The 14714-nt window shown below is 42.0% G+C and overlaps 1 protein-coding gene across 3 annotated transcripts in view; it reads left to right on the forward strand.

The window, feature by feature from the left end:
- LOC119248122 (olfactory receptor 2A1/2A42) overlaps positions 1 to 8598 on the forward strand; it is a 68632-nt gene extending 60034 nt beyond the window's left edge. For all 3 annotated transcript variants that reach the window (XM_054692745.1, XM_054692746.1, XM_037515121.1), the window contains 2 exons: positions 1370 to 1477; positions 7556 to 8598. In XM_054692745.1, the coding sequence (XP_054548720.1) occupies positions 7562 to 8503 (942 nt within the window). In that variant the 5' untranslated portion in view covers positions 1370 to 1477; positions 7556 to 7561 and the 3' untranslated portion in view covers positions 8504 to 8598. The remainder of the gene's footprint in view (positions 1 to 1369; positions 1478 to 7555) is intronic.
- The last annotated feature ends 6116 nt before the right edge of the window (positions 8599 to 14714 follow it).

Genomic DNA, 14714 nt, shown 5'->3' on the forward strand with positions numbered 1-14714 from the left:
ATAAAAGCCATCCTAAAAAAAGATAGTAATACAGATAACACTTTAGAAATTACGAATCCATGACAACTGGACAAAAACATTTAGATGTGGAGCCTCCCTGGTGGCACAAAGGGTTAAGCACCGCACTATATAGCAATCTGCAGCCTCTGCAGCACGAGTTCGATCCCCAGCCAGCCAGGGAGCAACCCACATGGTGCAGCAAAACCTCTCCTGTCTCTCCCGCTGCTCCCCTCAGCAGTGTATTTCATCAGTCTGCCTGTTCTGTTCCCCACTCTGTCTCTGGTGAATCTTCTCACCCCCCGCATCTCTAGCCTGTACTCCAGCTTTTGTATGCATAAATAAATAAATCTTAAAAAAAAACTTTATAAAAAAATTTAAATGTGGATATTCATACTATTCACAGAATAAACCAAAATCTCCAGTAAATATGGCAATGCCTTCATTCTCGGGAGGAAATTTTACTTTAATATGAGATACTATTTTTTTTTTTTTGCCCAATAGATTGTTTTTCAAGAGAATGATACAATTCTTTATTACTAGTGAGTATGAGTATGTGGGTAAAAATAAACACATACTGTTAGTGGACATATAAACTGGCCCAAACTTTGGATGATAAAAATTTGGAAATAATCTACTAAACACTTAAATTATGAATACCAATCCTAACAATCTATTCTAGCGAAATACATATGTAACATCACAAGGAAATTTGTGCAAGTGTTTTGAATTAAATTTATTGCAAAGATTCTAAGAAAACTAATGATTTTAAGTTTTGAGTTACTAAATTATAAGTAAATCATGCAGCTATTAAAAATAAGCTATTAAGTATTATCTATAATGAGTTACAACAGCAATTTCTCAGTTAAATGAAGCAAATTCATAGTTAAATGAAGAAAGAAAATATATTTCTCACTTTGTGATTGAAACTTCCAGCTATATATGTACTCATGTGAGGGGATGGGGGAGCACAGGTGTGTGCAGGTGTGTGCAGGTGTGCACAGGTGTGCATGTGGAGACCTTTACTTCCAATCAATGATGGGCAGAGTGACAGTGCAGGGATCATAATTGCATCATACCGCAACCCAAGAAGGGGCACAATTTCCTTCAGCTCATATTCCTTTGGTAAGAATATGACATCCTCTCCCCCAAACCGACCACCACCCAAATGCAGCAGGGCTGGAAATGCAGCTCTGGCTGTTCTCTGCGTGTTAAAAAGGGAGAAGTTTATTTGGAATCTCGAACAACAGGAAACAAAAGAAGAACTGATGTTGACATGGTATTGAATATAAGAAAAAAAAGACCTAAAATGATTGTTTTACATGGACTTTTGTCATTTACATCCATTTCGTAATTTCCATATTTTATGCAGTTCATCTGAGTACGAAAAGAGAACTAAAGAAAAGACGCAGAGTTCACACTAAGGATATTACCCAGATGGTGACGGAGGCTGCTCTTTACTGGTTCACAAGAGATACAAGTAAGAATCACCCAGGGTGGGGATGCAGCAAGGTGGCAAAACTGCAGAGTCCTCCGAGACAGGTGCATAGAAGGGATGAATGCCCAGGAGATCACTCTTCAGGGGGATGGCAGTTAAGTGTAGCGATGGCCGGCCATCTGGGGAGCACACAGGGCAGAACCCTGGGAAGGGGCGAGCAGATCCTGTGTGGAGGCCAGTGCCCTGGGCTCGACTAAAGCTGGGGAGCTGAGATGTTCCACACAGACAGGAACCCCACAGAGAAGGCGCTCTAGGCTACATGTCCCCACCTCCGCCCCAGCCCATGGGACCTATAATGGCACCATATGTGGGTACCCACAGGAGACAGAGTGCCAAGACTCAGATCTGGAAGCCCAAACAGGAGAGATACAGAGATCCAGGCACCGGAAGCAGAACTCCCACAGCACATCCTCACAGTGGTCCACCCCCTTCGTGCCCCACCCCCAGCCTTGCAGCTCCTCAAGTCCTTGAAGCACCTAAAATAAACCGCAGTAACCAAAAAATATAAAGCCAGAGCACCACCTGCTGGAAAAGTAAAAGACAGGCAGTTGAGCTCTAAATTGCAGATACAGACCTTTTTTTTTTTTTTTTTTTTTTTTTTTTTTTTTAAAGCCACGGATCATTTAAAGTAGCAAAAAGTGTGCAGGCTGAAAAATGTAGCACCTGGAGATCTGAGATCTCAAGGTAGTGTGATATCAGGAGGAGAGAATGACACATCTCCAAAAGCCACACACAAAGACGGAAGATTGTATCTCCCTATCAGATAGTGATTCAAAATAGCTATCAGAAACTCAGAAAAGCCACTCAGGGAGCTCAGGAATAAAATTAAGGAAGAGACAATAGAAATTAGAGCTTTGGATAAGAAACTAACAGAGATTCGAACTAGAAAAGAGTGTTAGGGAAAGGTATGGAAGAAGACTAGACCTCCTGGAGGAATGAGTCAGTGAGCTCAAAGATGGAAACCTACAAACCACCCAGGTAGGGAAAGAAAAGAGAAAAAGAAGATATTTAAAGGCGAACAAATGTTACAGGGCTCTCTGGCTCAATTAGGAGGGGTAGCATAAAGATAATGGCTATCCCAGGTGTTGAATTGTAGAAGGGCTCAAGACAGCACTATGAAGCTATCACCAGCCATTGCAGCACAAGTTCGATCCCCAGCCAGGGAGCTGACCCACATGGCGCAGCAGACCTCTCCTGTCTCCCTGCTGCTCCCCTCAGCAGTGTATTTCAGTCAATCTGCCTGTTCTGCTCCCCACTCTGTCTCTGGTGAATCCTCTCACCCCCCCACACCTCTGGCTTACACCCCAGTTCTTGTGTGCATAAATAAATAAATCTTTTTAAAAAAGGAAATATAAATAAGATGAGAACACCTAAGGCAGCACATCCCTCCGTCCCCCTGGGAGAGGTCACTCTAGGGAAGCTGCCTTGGGAGTGCGTTTCCTTCCTCACCTGAGGGAGAGTCCTTCTGCGCCCTCTTCAGAAGAGAGGTTAGAGAGATCCTCCCAAGGTCAACCTGCTTTTGTCGGTGATTTGTGTCCCAGAAAATCTCCCTCAGGCAAGTTCTTTAATAAGTCCCAATGGGACTCCTGTTCTCTCTCTGGACCCCCTAATGCCCCAGTCACCAGAACCAGCTCCGCACAGCACCTCCTCACCTTCAGTGCAGAATCAAGTCAGCCGATTGTTCAGGGAGCTTTCCTCCCACCGCCGCTGAGACACAAGGGGCCCCACTGCAGCGGGGAGAAGCTGGGCCACATAGGTGGATGCTGGAGTATCTTCTCTGTCCCCTGGTCCTGCGTCCTCACAGGCTCACCTGAACCACCTGGAGATTTGGGAACTAGGGCAGTGCTGGGATTCATGAAATCAAACCACATTGCGAATCGGGGCGCTAATGAGCGCTGTCCTCTCAGAGGTGTGTTCTGTGTCTCTGTGCTTCCTGCTGAGGGTGGGGCAGGAACCAGAACAAAAGAAGTGTTTTGTCTCTCTTCCCAGGGGAGGTGGCACACACTGCATCTCACAGACCACCCCCTCCAGGCAGCCCTACAGAGATACTGGGCCCATCTGAGAATAAAACCCCCTTTTCTGAGACATCGGCCACATTTCCAATCAGGAGCAGAAGGGAAGACTCTGCGGTTCCCCTAAAAGCTGCCAGAGAGCAGAACCTGCCCCACCTCGGCTGCTTTTCCCCTTTGAGGTCCCAGAGACAACACAGGCGCTGGCCAGGTTACCTTATTTTATTTGCCATCAATTTCCATTAGTCATGCTGTCCTATCTAGTCTATTGTCAGCTCTTTTTTAACTCTTATACTGCTCTTGTGTTTAAGTATAGATAAGGAAATTCTAAGTATGTGCTGATTATCACTCTCTGTGGGCAGTGAGGGATAGTTATGCTAACTGACTTGAATATACTGTCCACAAATAAGGGAAGTCTGTCTAGAACTGGCTTAATTTCCTTTTATGCACCAGAGAAGTCTGCACAGCTGAGTGACCTTGGCTACGTTGATAAAAGAGTGAGAAACGTCTGTGTGACAGAGGGAGGGTAAATATACGGAGTAATTGACTTAAGCCAAAGAAGATTGCACTGGGGTGTAAATGGAGGGATTTTGCATTTCAGGGAACCTGATATTACTTCTGTCCTTGTGTTTATGGCTCATCAACAACAAAACCGCAGTACATGCCTCGCCCATTCCCCATAACTTGGAGAAATACACCAGGCTCACCGAAGGCATTCAATGAATACTTTTATTTTTTCTTTTTAAATTTTTATTTATATATTTTTACATCGCTGTTTCTGCAAATGGCATGAGTTTATCTTTTGTGATTGCTGAGTAATATTCCATTGTGTAGATATACCACATCTTCTTAATCCAGTCATCTGTTCTGGGGCATTTAGGTTGCTTCCATATTTTAGCTATTGTATGAACATAGGAGTGCAGGTTTCCTTTTTGAATTAATGCTTTTGTGTCCTTAGGGTAGATTTGATGATACTTTTAAAAGGTAGTGTTTGCCAAATGAGGAATGCGTGTGTGCGTGTGTGTGTTGGTCTGTGTGTCAGTGTAGTTGAGGTGGGAGGGGAACAGCAGGAAAACAAAGGAATTGTTACCTAAAGGATCATCTCTTCAATTTTTAATAGAATTGTCACTGTTGTGTGCTTTTTAATTCCGAATAGCTCTTCGCCTGATTGCACATAAGACCTAAGAAGGTCAGGAGGTAAAATCTGCTTTGTTAATCCTTTAGCGACATGTTATCCATATTGTTGACATATCATCCAGAATCTATAAGCTGTTTTCAGGGAATAATGGCCAATAAGGGGAATGATTCCTGGGGGCTGGTTTGACCATGAGGACACCATGTTTGTCAGATCCACACAATTTCAGAGGCTGCTAGAGATTGATAACACTGATCCCAGCTACTGAGGCATCCTGTGTGGTGGGAACACAGTCAAGGTGTAGCCTGGATTGTTTCAACTACTCTTCACAGTGACTTCATGAAATAGACACTGTAATTTGTCTACTTAAAAAAAAAATGGAATGTGGTTTATAGAAAGGTAAGAAATATTCTCAAAACCATGCAAATAGCAACTGCCTGTCTGAGCACTTAATGCATGTTCTTCCTTGTCTTTTCAAGTGCCTATCAGTGTTTTTTTTTTTTCTCTTTTTGCTTGGGAATCTGGTCTAAGGCAGATTGTGGAAACTTGCTAGAGTTTTGTTTTCTCTGGTCTAGTCAAATTGATCTAGAGTCAACAAATATTTATTAAACACCTAACACGTGTAGGCACTATGCATGACCAAATATATGTTTTGTAAATTACACATTGTATTAAAATTATTTCTTCAGTATAAGGATATATGTATATTTTAAAAGTTCTGATGAATTAATTGTGAAGTGTCATTACACAGCTTTAATGGACACTATGATGTTAAGAGCAACTATTTCAATATCCCAGGTAAGTAGATTGGCAAATATCACTGCCATTATGAATTATGAGATAGTATTCTCTAAGGTTGCTTATAAGATAATTACCCAGAATGCAGTCTTCCTATGTAATCAAAATCCTCTTTAAAACCAGTCTAACACTGGAACTATAGACAAATATCTAGCAATACTGTGGAAATGCTTATTAAGGAGATTGGAAAGAGAGATTTTGAGAAAGGGAAATCATGCAGAGATAAAGAAAATTGGAAATGAAGAGAAAATATCACCAAGGGGACTAGGAAAAGAGATGTTAATACAGAGAGATAATTTAATTAGGCACAGGAACAGGTGCAGGGAGACACAGTCATTAAGAGAGAGCAAGAATTCAAAACAAGGATGGTAGAGAGGTCTGTGACATAAAGAGACACAATACCCCTCATCATGTGTGCATCTAACAACAGGGAATCAAAATACATGAGGCTAAATCTGATAGAACTGAAAGAAGAAGAGATGAATCCACTGTTATCACTGGAGACATCAGCATCCCATCAGCAAAGATGGACAGATCCCACAGGCTAATCTCCGCCACACCATCAATCAGCTGGATAGGGTGGAAAACTGTACTGTTTCATCCAATAACACAAAATACACTTTCTTCTCAAGTCACATGGAACAATCACCAAGGCACACCCCATTCTGGGCCACAAAACAACTGAACCAATTAAAAAGAATCGAAATCATATGATGACTGCCCTCAGGCCACAATGGAATTAAGGTGGAAATTGGTAACAGAGAAATATCTGGAAAATTCCGAGACACTCAGAGATTAAATACCACCCTTCTGAAAGACACATGGGTCAAAGAAGAAATCACAAGAGAAATTTGGGAATATTTTGAACTACAAGAGAAAAAGCAGAGGACGCTATTGAGTAGCGTAGTCACAACAGATATTTCTCATTCCTGGAAACTGAACCACCCAAGACTTGAGTTGAACTGAGGGCTTAAACAGCTTTCATTGGAGGGATGCTATGGGCCTTACACCCACACCCCTGGAATAGAGTTCGTCAGCTCATCAGATCTTAAATTTCACTCTTTGAAACCCTCCATCTAGTACTGACAGGTTTGTTGACGAGTAAAGAAATGATTTCAATCTTAGCTATTTACTTGAAACCATAGAGATAGCAGATTATTTATTAGTCATCGAACAGCTTGCCAATTTTGAAATTGCTAACATGTACATACATATAAACCATTGAAAAGTATACAACAATGCCTGAATTTACATTTGCAACTGGGATGTATTTAGTTTTTTGTTTATTTTCTCCTCTCACTTCCGCTAGACCTTTGGCAAATGTAGTCCCTTTGAATTCAGATAAGATACTTTTGATTTCATGAATAATAAAATAAGGGTTAAAAAGAAAATGGAATTGTCTTTCAAGTGTATAGTGCTTAAGTATTTTGTAGGTTTTACAGTTATTCTTTTTTTAAATTTTTTTAAAAGATTTATTTATTTATACAAGCACTGGGTACAGTCAGAAGTGCGGGAGGGTGAGAGAATTCACCAGAGCCAGAGCGGGGAGCAGAGCAGGCAGAAGGACCGAAGTACACTGCTGAGGGGAGCAGCGGGCGGCAGAAGAGGTCTGCGCGCCATGTGGGGACCCTCGCTGGCAGCCAGGATGGAACCGGCACTGCAGAGGCTTCAGGTAGCTTCGCAGCCTAGCGCTCAACCGCTGCGCCACCAGGGAGGCCCCGCAGTTGATATTTCTATTGAGAAATTAGAATGACATTTCTTGTCTAGGACAACTCTAATTCTCATATTTAGAATTCTTCCATGACTCATTATTATGCACTCCAGGAATTCTCTTAATAATTTTCACACATGTAGGTCAAAGCCTCTATTTTATGGTACTTCTATTTCACATTTTAGTCTAATGTTCTTTCTTCCCATCACAAGAGTCAGTGGCTCCAGGTAGCCTATCTGTGGTAATAACCTTGCTATAAAATTGAATATCAAATTAAGTGATTAACTTTAGGTGAAACTAGGACATTAATTATACAAATTTATCTTTCAAGAATGACTGAATTTATACAATAATGTCCAGATGTTTTTTGGAAATTCTATCCTAAGTTATCATTTTATCTTCCTCAGAGTGGAATGGGGGAAAATCACACAGTGGTTACCGAGTTCATCCTGTTGGGGTTTGGCCTTGGCCCAAGGATTCAGGTGCTTCTCTTTGGAATATTCTCCCTGTTCTATGTCTTCACCCTGCTGGGGAACGGGGTCATCCTGGGGCTCATCTCGCTGGACTCCAGACTGCACACCCCCATGTACTTCTTCCTCTCTTACCTGGCCATCGTCGACATAGCCTACGCCTGCAACACGGTGCCCCAGATGCTGGTGAACCTCCTGGACCCAGCCAGACCCATCTCCTTTGCTGGCTGCATGACACAGACCTTTTTCTTTTTGAGTTTTGCTCATGTTGAATGTCTTCTCCTGGTGGTGATGTCCTATGACCGGTACGTGGCCATCTGCCACCCGCTCCGATACTCTGTCATCATGAGCTGGAAAGTGTGCATCGCCCTGGCGGTCACCTCCTGGGTGTGCGGCGCCCTCCTGGCACTGGTCCACGTGAGCCTCATCCTGAGGCTGCCCTTTTGTGGGCCCCATGAGATCAACCACTTCTTCTGTGAAATCCTGTCTGTCCTCAAGCTGGCCTGTGCGGACACCTGGCTCAACCAGGCAGTCATCTTCGTGGCCTGTGTGTTTATCTTAGTGGGGCCCCTCTGCCTGGTGCTGGTGTCCTACATGCGCATCCTGGCGGCCATCCTCAGGATCCAGTCTGGGGAGGGCCGCAGAAAGGCCTTCTCCACCTGCTCCTCCCACCTGTGCGTGGTGGGGCTCTACTTTGGCAGCGCCATCATCATGTACATGGCCCCCAAGTCCCGCCACCCCGAGGAGCAGCAGAAGATCCTCTTCTTGTTTTACAGTTTTTTCAACCCTATGCTCAACCCGCTGATCTATAGCCTGAGGAATGCAGAGGTCAAGGCTGCCCTGGGGAGGACACTGTGCAAGGACAGTCACTCCCAGTTGGAGTGAGAGTTGCATCACCAGCTCCAGCCATTCGCTGGGGTAATAAGCACAAGTGTATGAAGACAAGGATGAGGTAGCGAGAAAGGACTGTGACTCCAGGGATCAAGGACGAGGTAATTCTCCTCTGGTGGACAGTGTGACTGAAAACAGTGAAGACAGAGGCTGACGATGCATTTTAAATTGATGGTTCACCTTTTGAAGGTCATTAGAAAAGGTTGTTGAAGTTTTTCCAAACTGGATGTAATTTGTAATTCCAACATTTTCTAATACAGTCTTTAAAGGACTGTGTAGACCCAGGGCATGTTGCGTTGCAAAATTTGGTGGGATGCTGTCAAATGGCAGGACAGAGGGTGAAGAGATATTCTTCCAGGACATGGTGTCAAAGGAAGACAGCTCCCTGGGTACAAGATGGAGCCCAATGCACAGGGTGCAGGATGCATCCCACGGAAGCTGCCTGTGTAGCCCCTTAACTTTGCATGCAGTGCTCTCCCAGGGCTGGCGTAGGTTTCCAAGAAGCCCAAGATACTGCCCAGACCTTAGCTAGAATCCTGGGTACTCATCCCTGGTCTTCCATTTGCCAGCTCTGCTCTTTCCAAGGGAAGCTCTTAGAGTGCCCGGGGCTCCATCTTCCATGCATAAATTATGCATGATGAGAGTCACCTGGCGGGGCCTCCAGACTCTGAAGTGAGAGAGATGCAAATGGACACAAGTTGAGGATATAAAATACTGCAAACATAAGCTATTACTGTTATTGTTGATATCAAGTCAGAAATTATTCTGATACTATTGGAAGTAGCTAAACATTTTTTTTAAGATTTTACTTATTTTGCATAGAAGAGCTGGGGCGTACACTAGAGGTGGGGGGGGGAGTGAGAGGATTCAGCAGAGACAGAGTGGGGAACAGAACAGGCAGACTGAAGAAATACACTGCTGAGGGGAGCAGCGGGGAGATAGGAGAGGTCTGCTGCGCCATGTGGGTCAGCTCCCTGGCTGGGGATCAAATTCAGGCCACCTCAACAGGCCCTGCGTGGTAATAGGGCTGACACTTAAACCCTAGGCCCAGGGTAGCTAAACTTCTGAGTCATCTCTACTTTGGTCTGGAAGAACACCAGGACAGATAGATCGCTATCCCTTGCCCTCTTGGATTAGCGTGGCCCTGTTAGCAGCTCTGGAGGCCTCTCGGCCTCGGAGCAAACAGCCTAACCGGGAATCCAAGCTGCGCCCAGACTTGGGGCCCCCTTTGGGATTCAGTTGATAAAGGCCCAGAGGGAACCTCTCCCTTTGAAACTGCTCCTGGCCCAGCCAGGAAGACAACTTAAAATCTATCCTAAGAGAAAGGAATTCATTTTTCTGTTTTGGATCGCCAATATTTATAATCCTAAACCGGGGGTTACAGTGCATTTCCCAGTTATGCAACCTCTCTCCACAAAAGGACGGGGAAGATTCAGTTCATCTTTCTAACCCCAAAGCCAATGCACTCATGATACAGGGGAGCACTCGCCGGACACTTGGTAAACAAGGAGCCCTTTAAATATCTGTTAACCTTACTTCCAGATTTTCAGTGTTGAGGGATCATCTCATGTCTAACCTTTAAATCCCTCTAATTGTGGGTTGTAGTGCAGTAGAAATTAAATTGTGTCTGATAATTATTAAGCATTTACTACGTGGTAGGCACTGTACAAAATGGTTTAATGTAATCTTCACATCAACGTGAAGTGGGCACTCTGGGGAGTAAGTATTATTACGATCCTTATAATACAACGAGGAAAATGAAATTTAGAAAGGTTAAATAATTTACCCAAAGTGACAAAATTATTCACTTGCTAGAAAAATAATTCAAAACCAGATAGTCTGGCTGACCCACTCGCTATAGATCACCTATGGATATTCCTAACCTGAACGGCTGCATCAGGACTAATAGCCAATAACATAACAAGCTCTGACCAATTGAACAAATCAATAGCAATTTTGCCCAAATTCCTACCCATAATTTATCGACTGGGAATGCGCTACCCTTCTTAAGTTAGCTACGGCACTATCCATTAGATTGGTGCAGGTTTGGCTTCCAGTATATTCTTAAGTGATAGCTACTAATAGTCAAGGATGTGTTATTGTGTTATTGCTGTAAGATCGCAGAGAAGAAAGGAAATGAAAAATTAAAGTCAAAATTTAGCATTTTATGTAACAAATACTGCGACTACTTATTCATTAGTCTCAGAGGGAGCAGTGGTGACTGGCTTCTCAAAGTAAAGTGTCAAATCGCTATGCCTGGGATTCTGGAAGGTCAGGAGGGGACCTGTGCCAGATCAGAAGCCATGTTAGGGTGTTGCCCTTGAAAATTCTGGCAAGAGGGTGGAGACAATTATGGGTGTAACTACTGGAAATGATAGGGGTGGAAATCTGCCTGAGTAGCCAGGTTGTTTGCCTCCTGAAATTGGCACCTGCAGCATCTTACGCATGTAGAGCGGGGATTGCCAGCCAGTGACCTGTGGGGTTGTTGTTTACTGTCTGTGCTGGGAGCATAGACCATGGTGGTTAAATACGGGGTGTTGAGAGGAGACGAAACACTCCAGGAGGGCTGGAATGCAGTCCCACTGGCCAAAATGAGAAGATGTTTCCCAGCAAGCTCTGCCTCCTGACACACACTGCCCGGCACTGGCTCATTTTGATGTGTCTGTTTTTAACCTGTGTTGCTCTGTTTGTTTTTATGTTTGAAATCATGTTGGGACAAAAGAAGGAGTGGAGTCTTGAGCCTAGTGTGATTGAGTCACAGAGGGCTGACACGGGGTTGCCTCCCTGGGCTCTCCTGCCAGGGCCCTCACCAACTCTCGGCGTGCGTGACCTTAGGAAAGTGGTGGCACTCTTCTGGGTCTACGTTTCCACGGCTATAAAAAGTTAAGAGAGATCATATCAAAGATTCTTATTTTCTAATTTTCTCTCTTCATTGGAATTTAGATGTTCACTTTTACAAAAGAAAATAGAGGAAGTTCCATGCAGAGAAAATAAAATGGACTTGAATTGAATAAAATTGAATTGAATAAAATGGAATTGAATATCCTGGATCCTAAACATAGTAGGAACTCAAGAGTTACTGCTAAATTAATAATTAAGTTGGATATTTTAGTGTTCTAGAAAATAGGAATGGCATAAGGCTGCTTGAAACATAAGGTAAAATGGCACTCTAAGTAAAAGAAGTTTTATTGGCTCTTATTAGGAATACCTTTCATTGGAAAAGGTTCTAGGGCCTGAAATAAAACTTTAATTCTGTTTCTCCATTGTCCACATTATAAGTCATGATTTATAATGTGCTTACTGTGCTAAAATAATACATTATTATCTTGTCTAAATTTTATAATAACTGTATAAATTTAGTACTTTTATTATAATTGTTTTTAAAAAGAATAGAAACAAAGGCAGAGAGAAGGTAAGAGCTTTCCTTCAGCTCCATGCAAGTCCATGATGTAGCCTGTTAATCCAGGTCAGTCTGACTCCATGTACAAAGCCCAGAACCACTAAATAGCCTGTAGCCTAATCTTAAGGAATAATTTTTGTTTATAGTTAAGAAAGGCTCAAGAATATCAGCCTGAATATAGATATGGATTTTAATATGGATAATGATCAAAAGAGCAAAGTATAAGCCAGTTTTTTTGATTGGGCAAATATTCCCAGACATAAGTAAAGATGAACGAATCATGTACAGCACAAGTGAAAACCACTTGTGAATATAATGAGAGATGTATAGCTCTCCAGTCATTTGAGAAATGAATTTGAAAGCATGAGATACCATTTTTTTGTCCAACTGATGGACAAAAATTAAAGAATCAATATTTTCTAGTGTTGCTAAGCTTGCCACCAAATGAATATTTCCCCAGAACATAGGTGGAAATATATAGTTTAGGAACATATCATCAGACATTGAAATTTGCAAATATTTTTTAATGCAGCCATTCCAATTCCAGGAACTTGTCCTACAGTAATACGCTTATACATATGTGCAAAACAAATAGATGTAAATTTATTTTAAATTGAAGCATTATTTGTAATAGCAAAATGTCACAAATAACCTTATATCCTTTGGTACTGGTGTTATTAGATAAAATATTGTAAATCTTTATCATGGAATATTATGCAATTATTAAAATAAAGAAGATTTGACAAAGATTAAAGGTAATCCAAGGAGGAAAAAATGGAAACTATTATTGTTCACAGATGATATTATATAAAGAAGATAGTAAAGACTCTATCAAAAAGTTATTAGAAAACATAAATGAATACAGCAAAGTGGCAATTACAAAATCAACATACAAAAACCATAGCCTTTTTATATGTGAACAATGGACAAGAAGCAAAAGAAATAAAGAATTCCATTTCTAATTGCTTCAAAAAGAAATACCTCAGTATCAACCTAATCATGGACATGGACGATCAATATAATCAAAATTACTACCCTGTCTAAAATAATACACAAATTTAGGGCCTCCCTGGTGGCGCAGGGGGTTAAGATGCAACTGTGAAGCAGTCCGCAACCACTGCAGCACAATTTCCATCCCCTAACCAGCCAGGGAGGAACCACACGGCACAGCAGACCTCTCCTGGCTCGCCCGCTGCTCCCCTCAGCAGTGTATTTCCGTCGATCTGCCTGTTCTGTTCCACTCTGTCTCTGGTGAATCCTCTCACCCCCCACACCTCTGGCCTGTCCCTCAGCTCTTGTATGCATAAATAAATAAATCTTAAAAAATATATACAAATTTAATTCAATCCCCATCAAAATACTTGTAATATTTTTCAAAGAAACTGAACAAAAAATATTGAAATTTATGTGGAACCACAAAGTGGCCTCAAATTGCAAAATCAACCCTAAGAATAAAAGGAAAGAAATGGCGGGGTCATATTACCTGACTTCAAACTTTAGTATAAAGTGCCAGTATTAAAACAATATGGTATTGGCATAAAAATAAATACAAGGACCAATGGGACAGAATCAGAATTCCAGAAATCATGTATCTACAAGTACCTAACTTATGATAAAGCACCTAATGGATGATGCTGGGAAAGTCAGAAAGCCACACATAAAAGAACGAATCTGGATTACTCGCTAACACCATACCTAGAAATAAATCCCCAATGGATCAGTGATTTAGATATAAGACCTGCAGCAATAAAACACAATAAAACGTTGATGATATGCTTCATGATATCAACAATAAAGATATTTTTGGTGACTCAACCCTATGGCAAGGGAATTAAAAACAAAAATAAACAATTGGAATCAGCTCAAGTTTAAAAGTTTTTATAAAAAACAAGGTGATTAAATAGACACCCTCCTGAAGAGTAGAAAATATTTACACAATATATAATTGATAAGGGATTCATATCCCAGACATATAAAAACTCATACAAGTCAGCAATAAAGCAGCAACCAATTAATAAATGATCAGCAGATATGAATAGATAATTCACTAAAGATGAAATCCAGAAGGCCGAAAGACATCATCACCCCTAGTAAGAGAGATACGGGTTAAAACAACGAGACATCATCTCACACCCATAAGAATGGTTCATATTAACAAGACCCCCAACAAAAAGTGTTGGGGAAGATGAGGGGAAAAAAGAAATCCTATTACCCTGTTACATGGTCTGGGAATGTGAGCTGATGCAACCATTTATGAAAGTAATCTCAATTTACCTTTAAAAAATTAAAAATGGAAATACTATCCAATGTGGCAATCCCACTCTTGGGCAGAGAGCCACAGGGTATGAAACCATCCACAAAAGCACCCAGATGTTCCATGAAAGTCACAGCAGCATTGTTTACAAGAGCCAGGACATGGAAGCAGCCCGAACTGCCTTCAGTGGACAGATGGAGCAGGAAGAGGTGGTATATACACACCACGGAGTAGTATATCACCATCAGGAAGAAAGAAATGCCACCCTTTTTAACAAAGTGGAGAAAATTTGAGAGAACTGTGTGTAGTAAAGTAAGTCTTCTCGTACCTTCTCCCTCCCTCCCCTATGTCCTGTATGTGTTGTGTGCCTGACGCCTGAGAAAAGAGACTTAGAGCTTGAAATGTGTCTTTCACTCAACAACAATTCGGTTTTAGAGAAAATATCAGGGAAAAGCCAAAGGCAGAGTATCTGAACAAAAGATTAGATTAGATCTGAACAACAGGTAGATTTGGGGCAGCCACGCTAGGCGCGCCGAGGTCCCCAGAGAGCA

The sequence above is a fragment of the Talpa occidentalis genome, unplaced genomic scaffold (genome assembly GCF_014898055.3).
Source record: "Talpa occidentalis isolate TD23 unplaced genomic scaffold, MPIMG_talOcc4v2.1, whole genome shotgun sequence".
Lineage (NCBI taxonomy): Eukaryota > Metazoa > Chordata > Mammalia > Eulipotyphla > Talpidae > Talpa > Talpa occidentalis.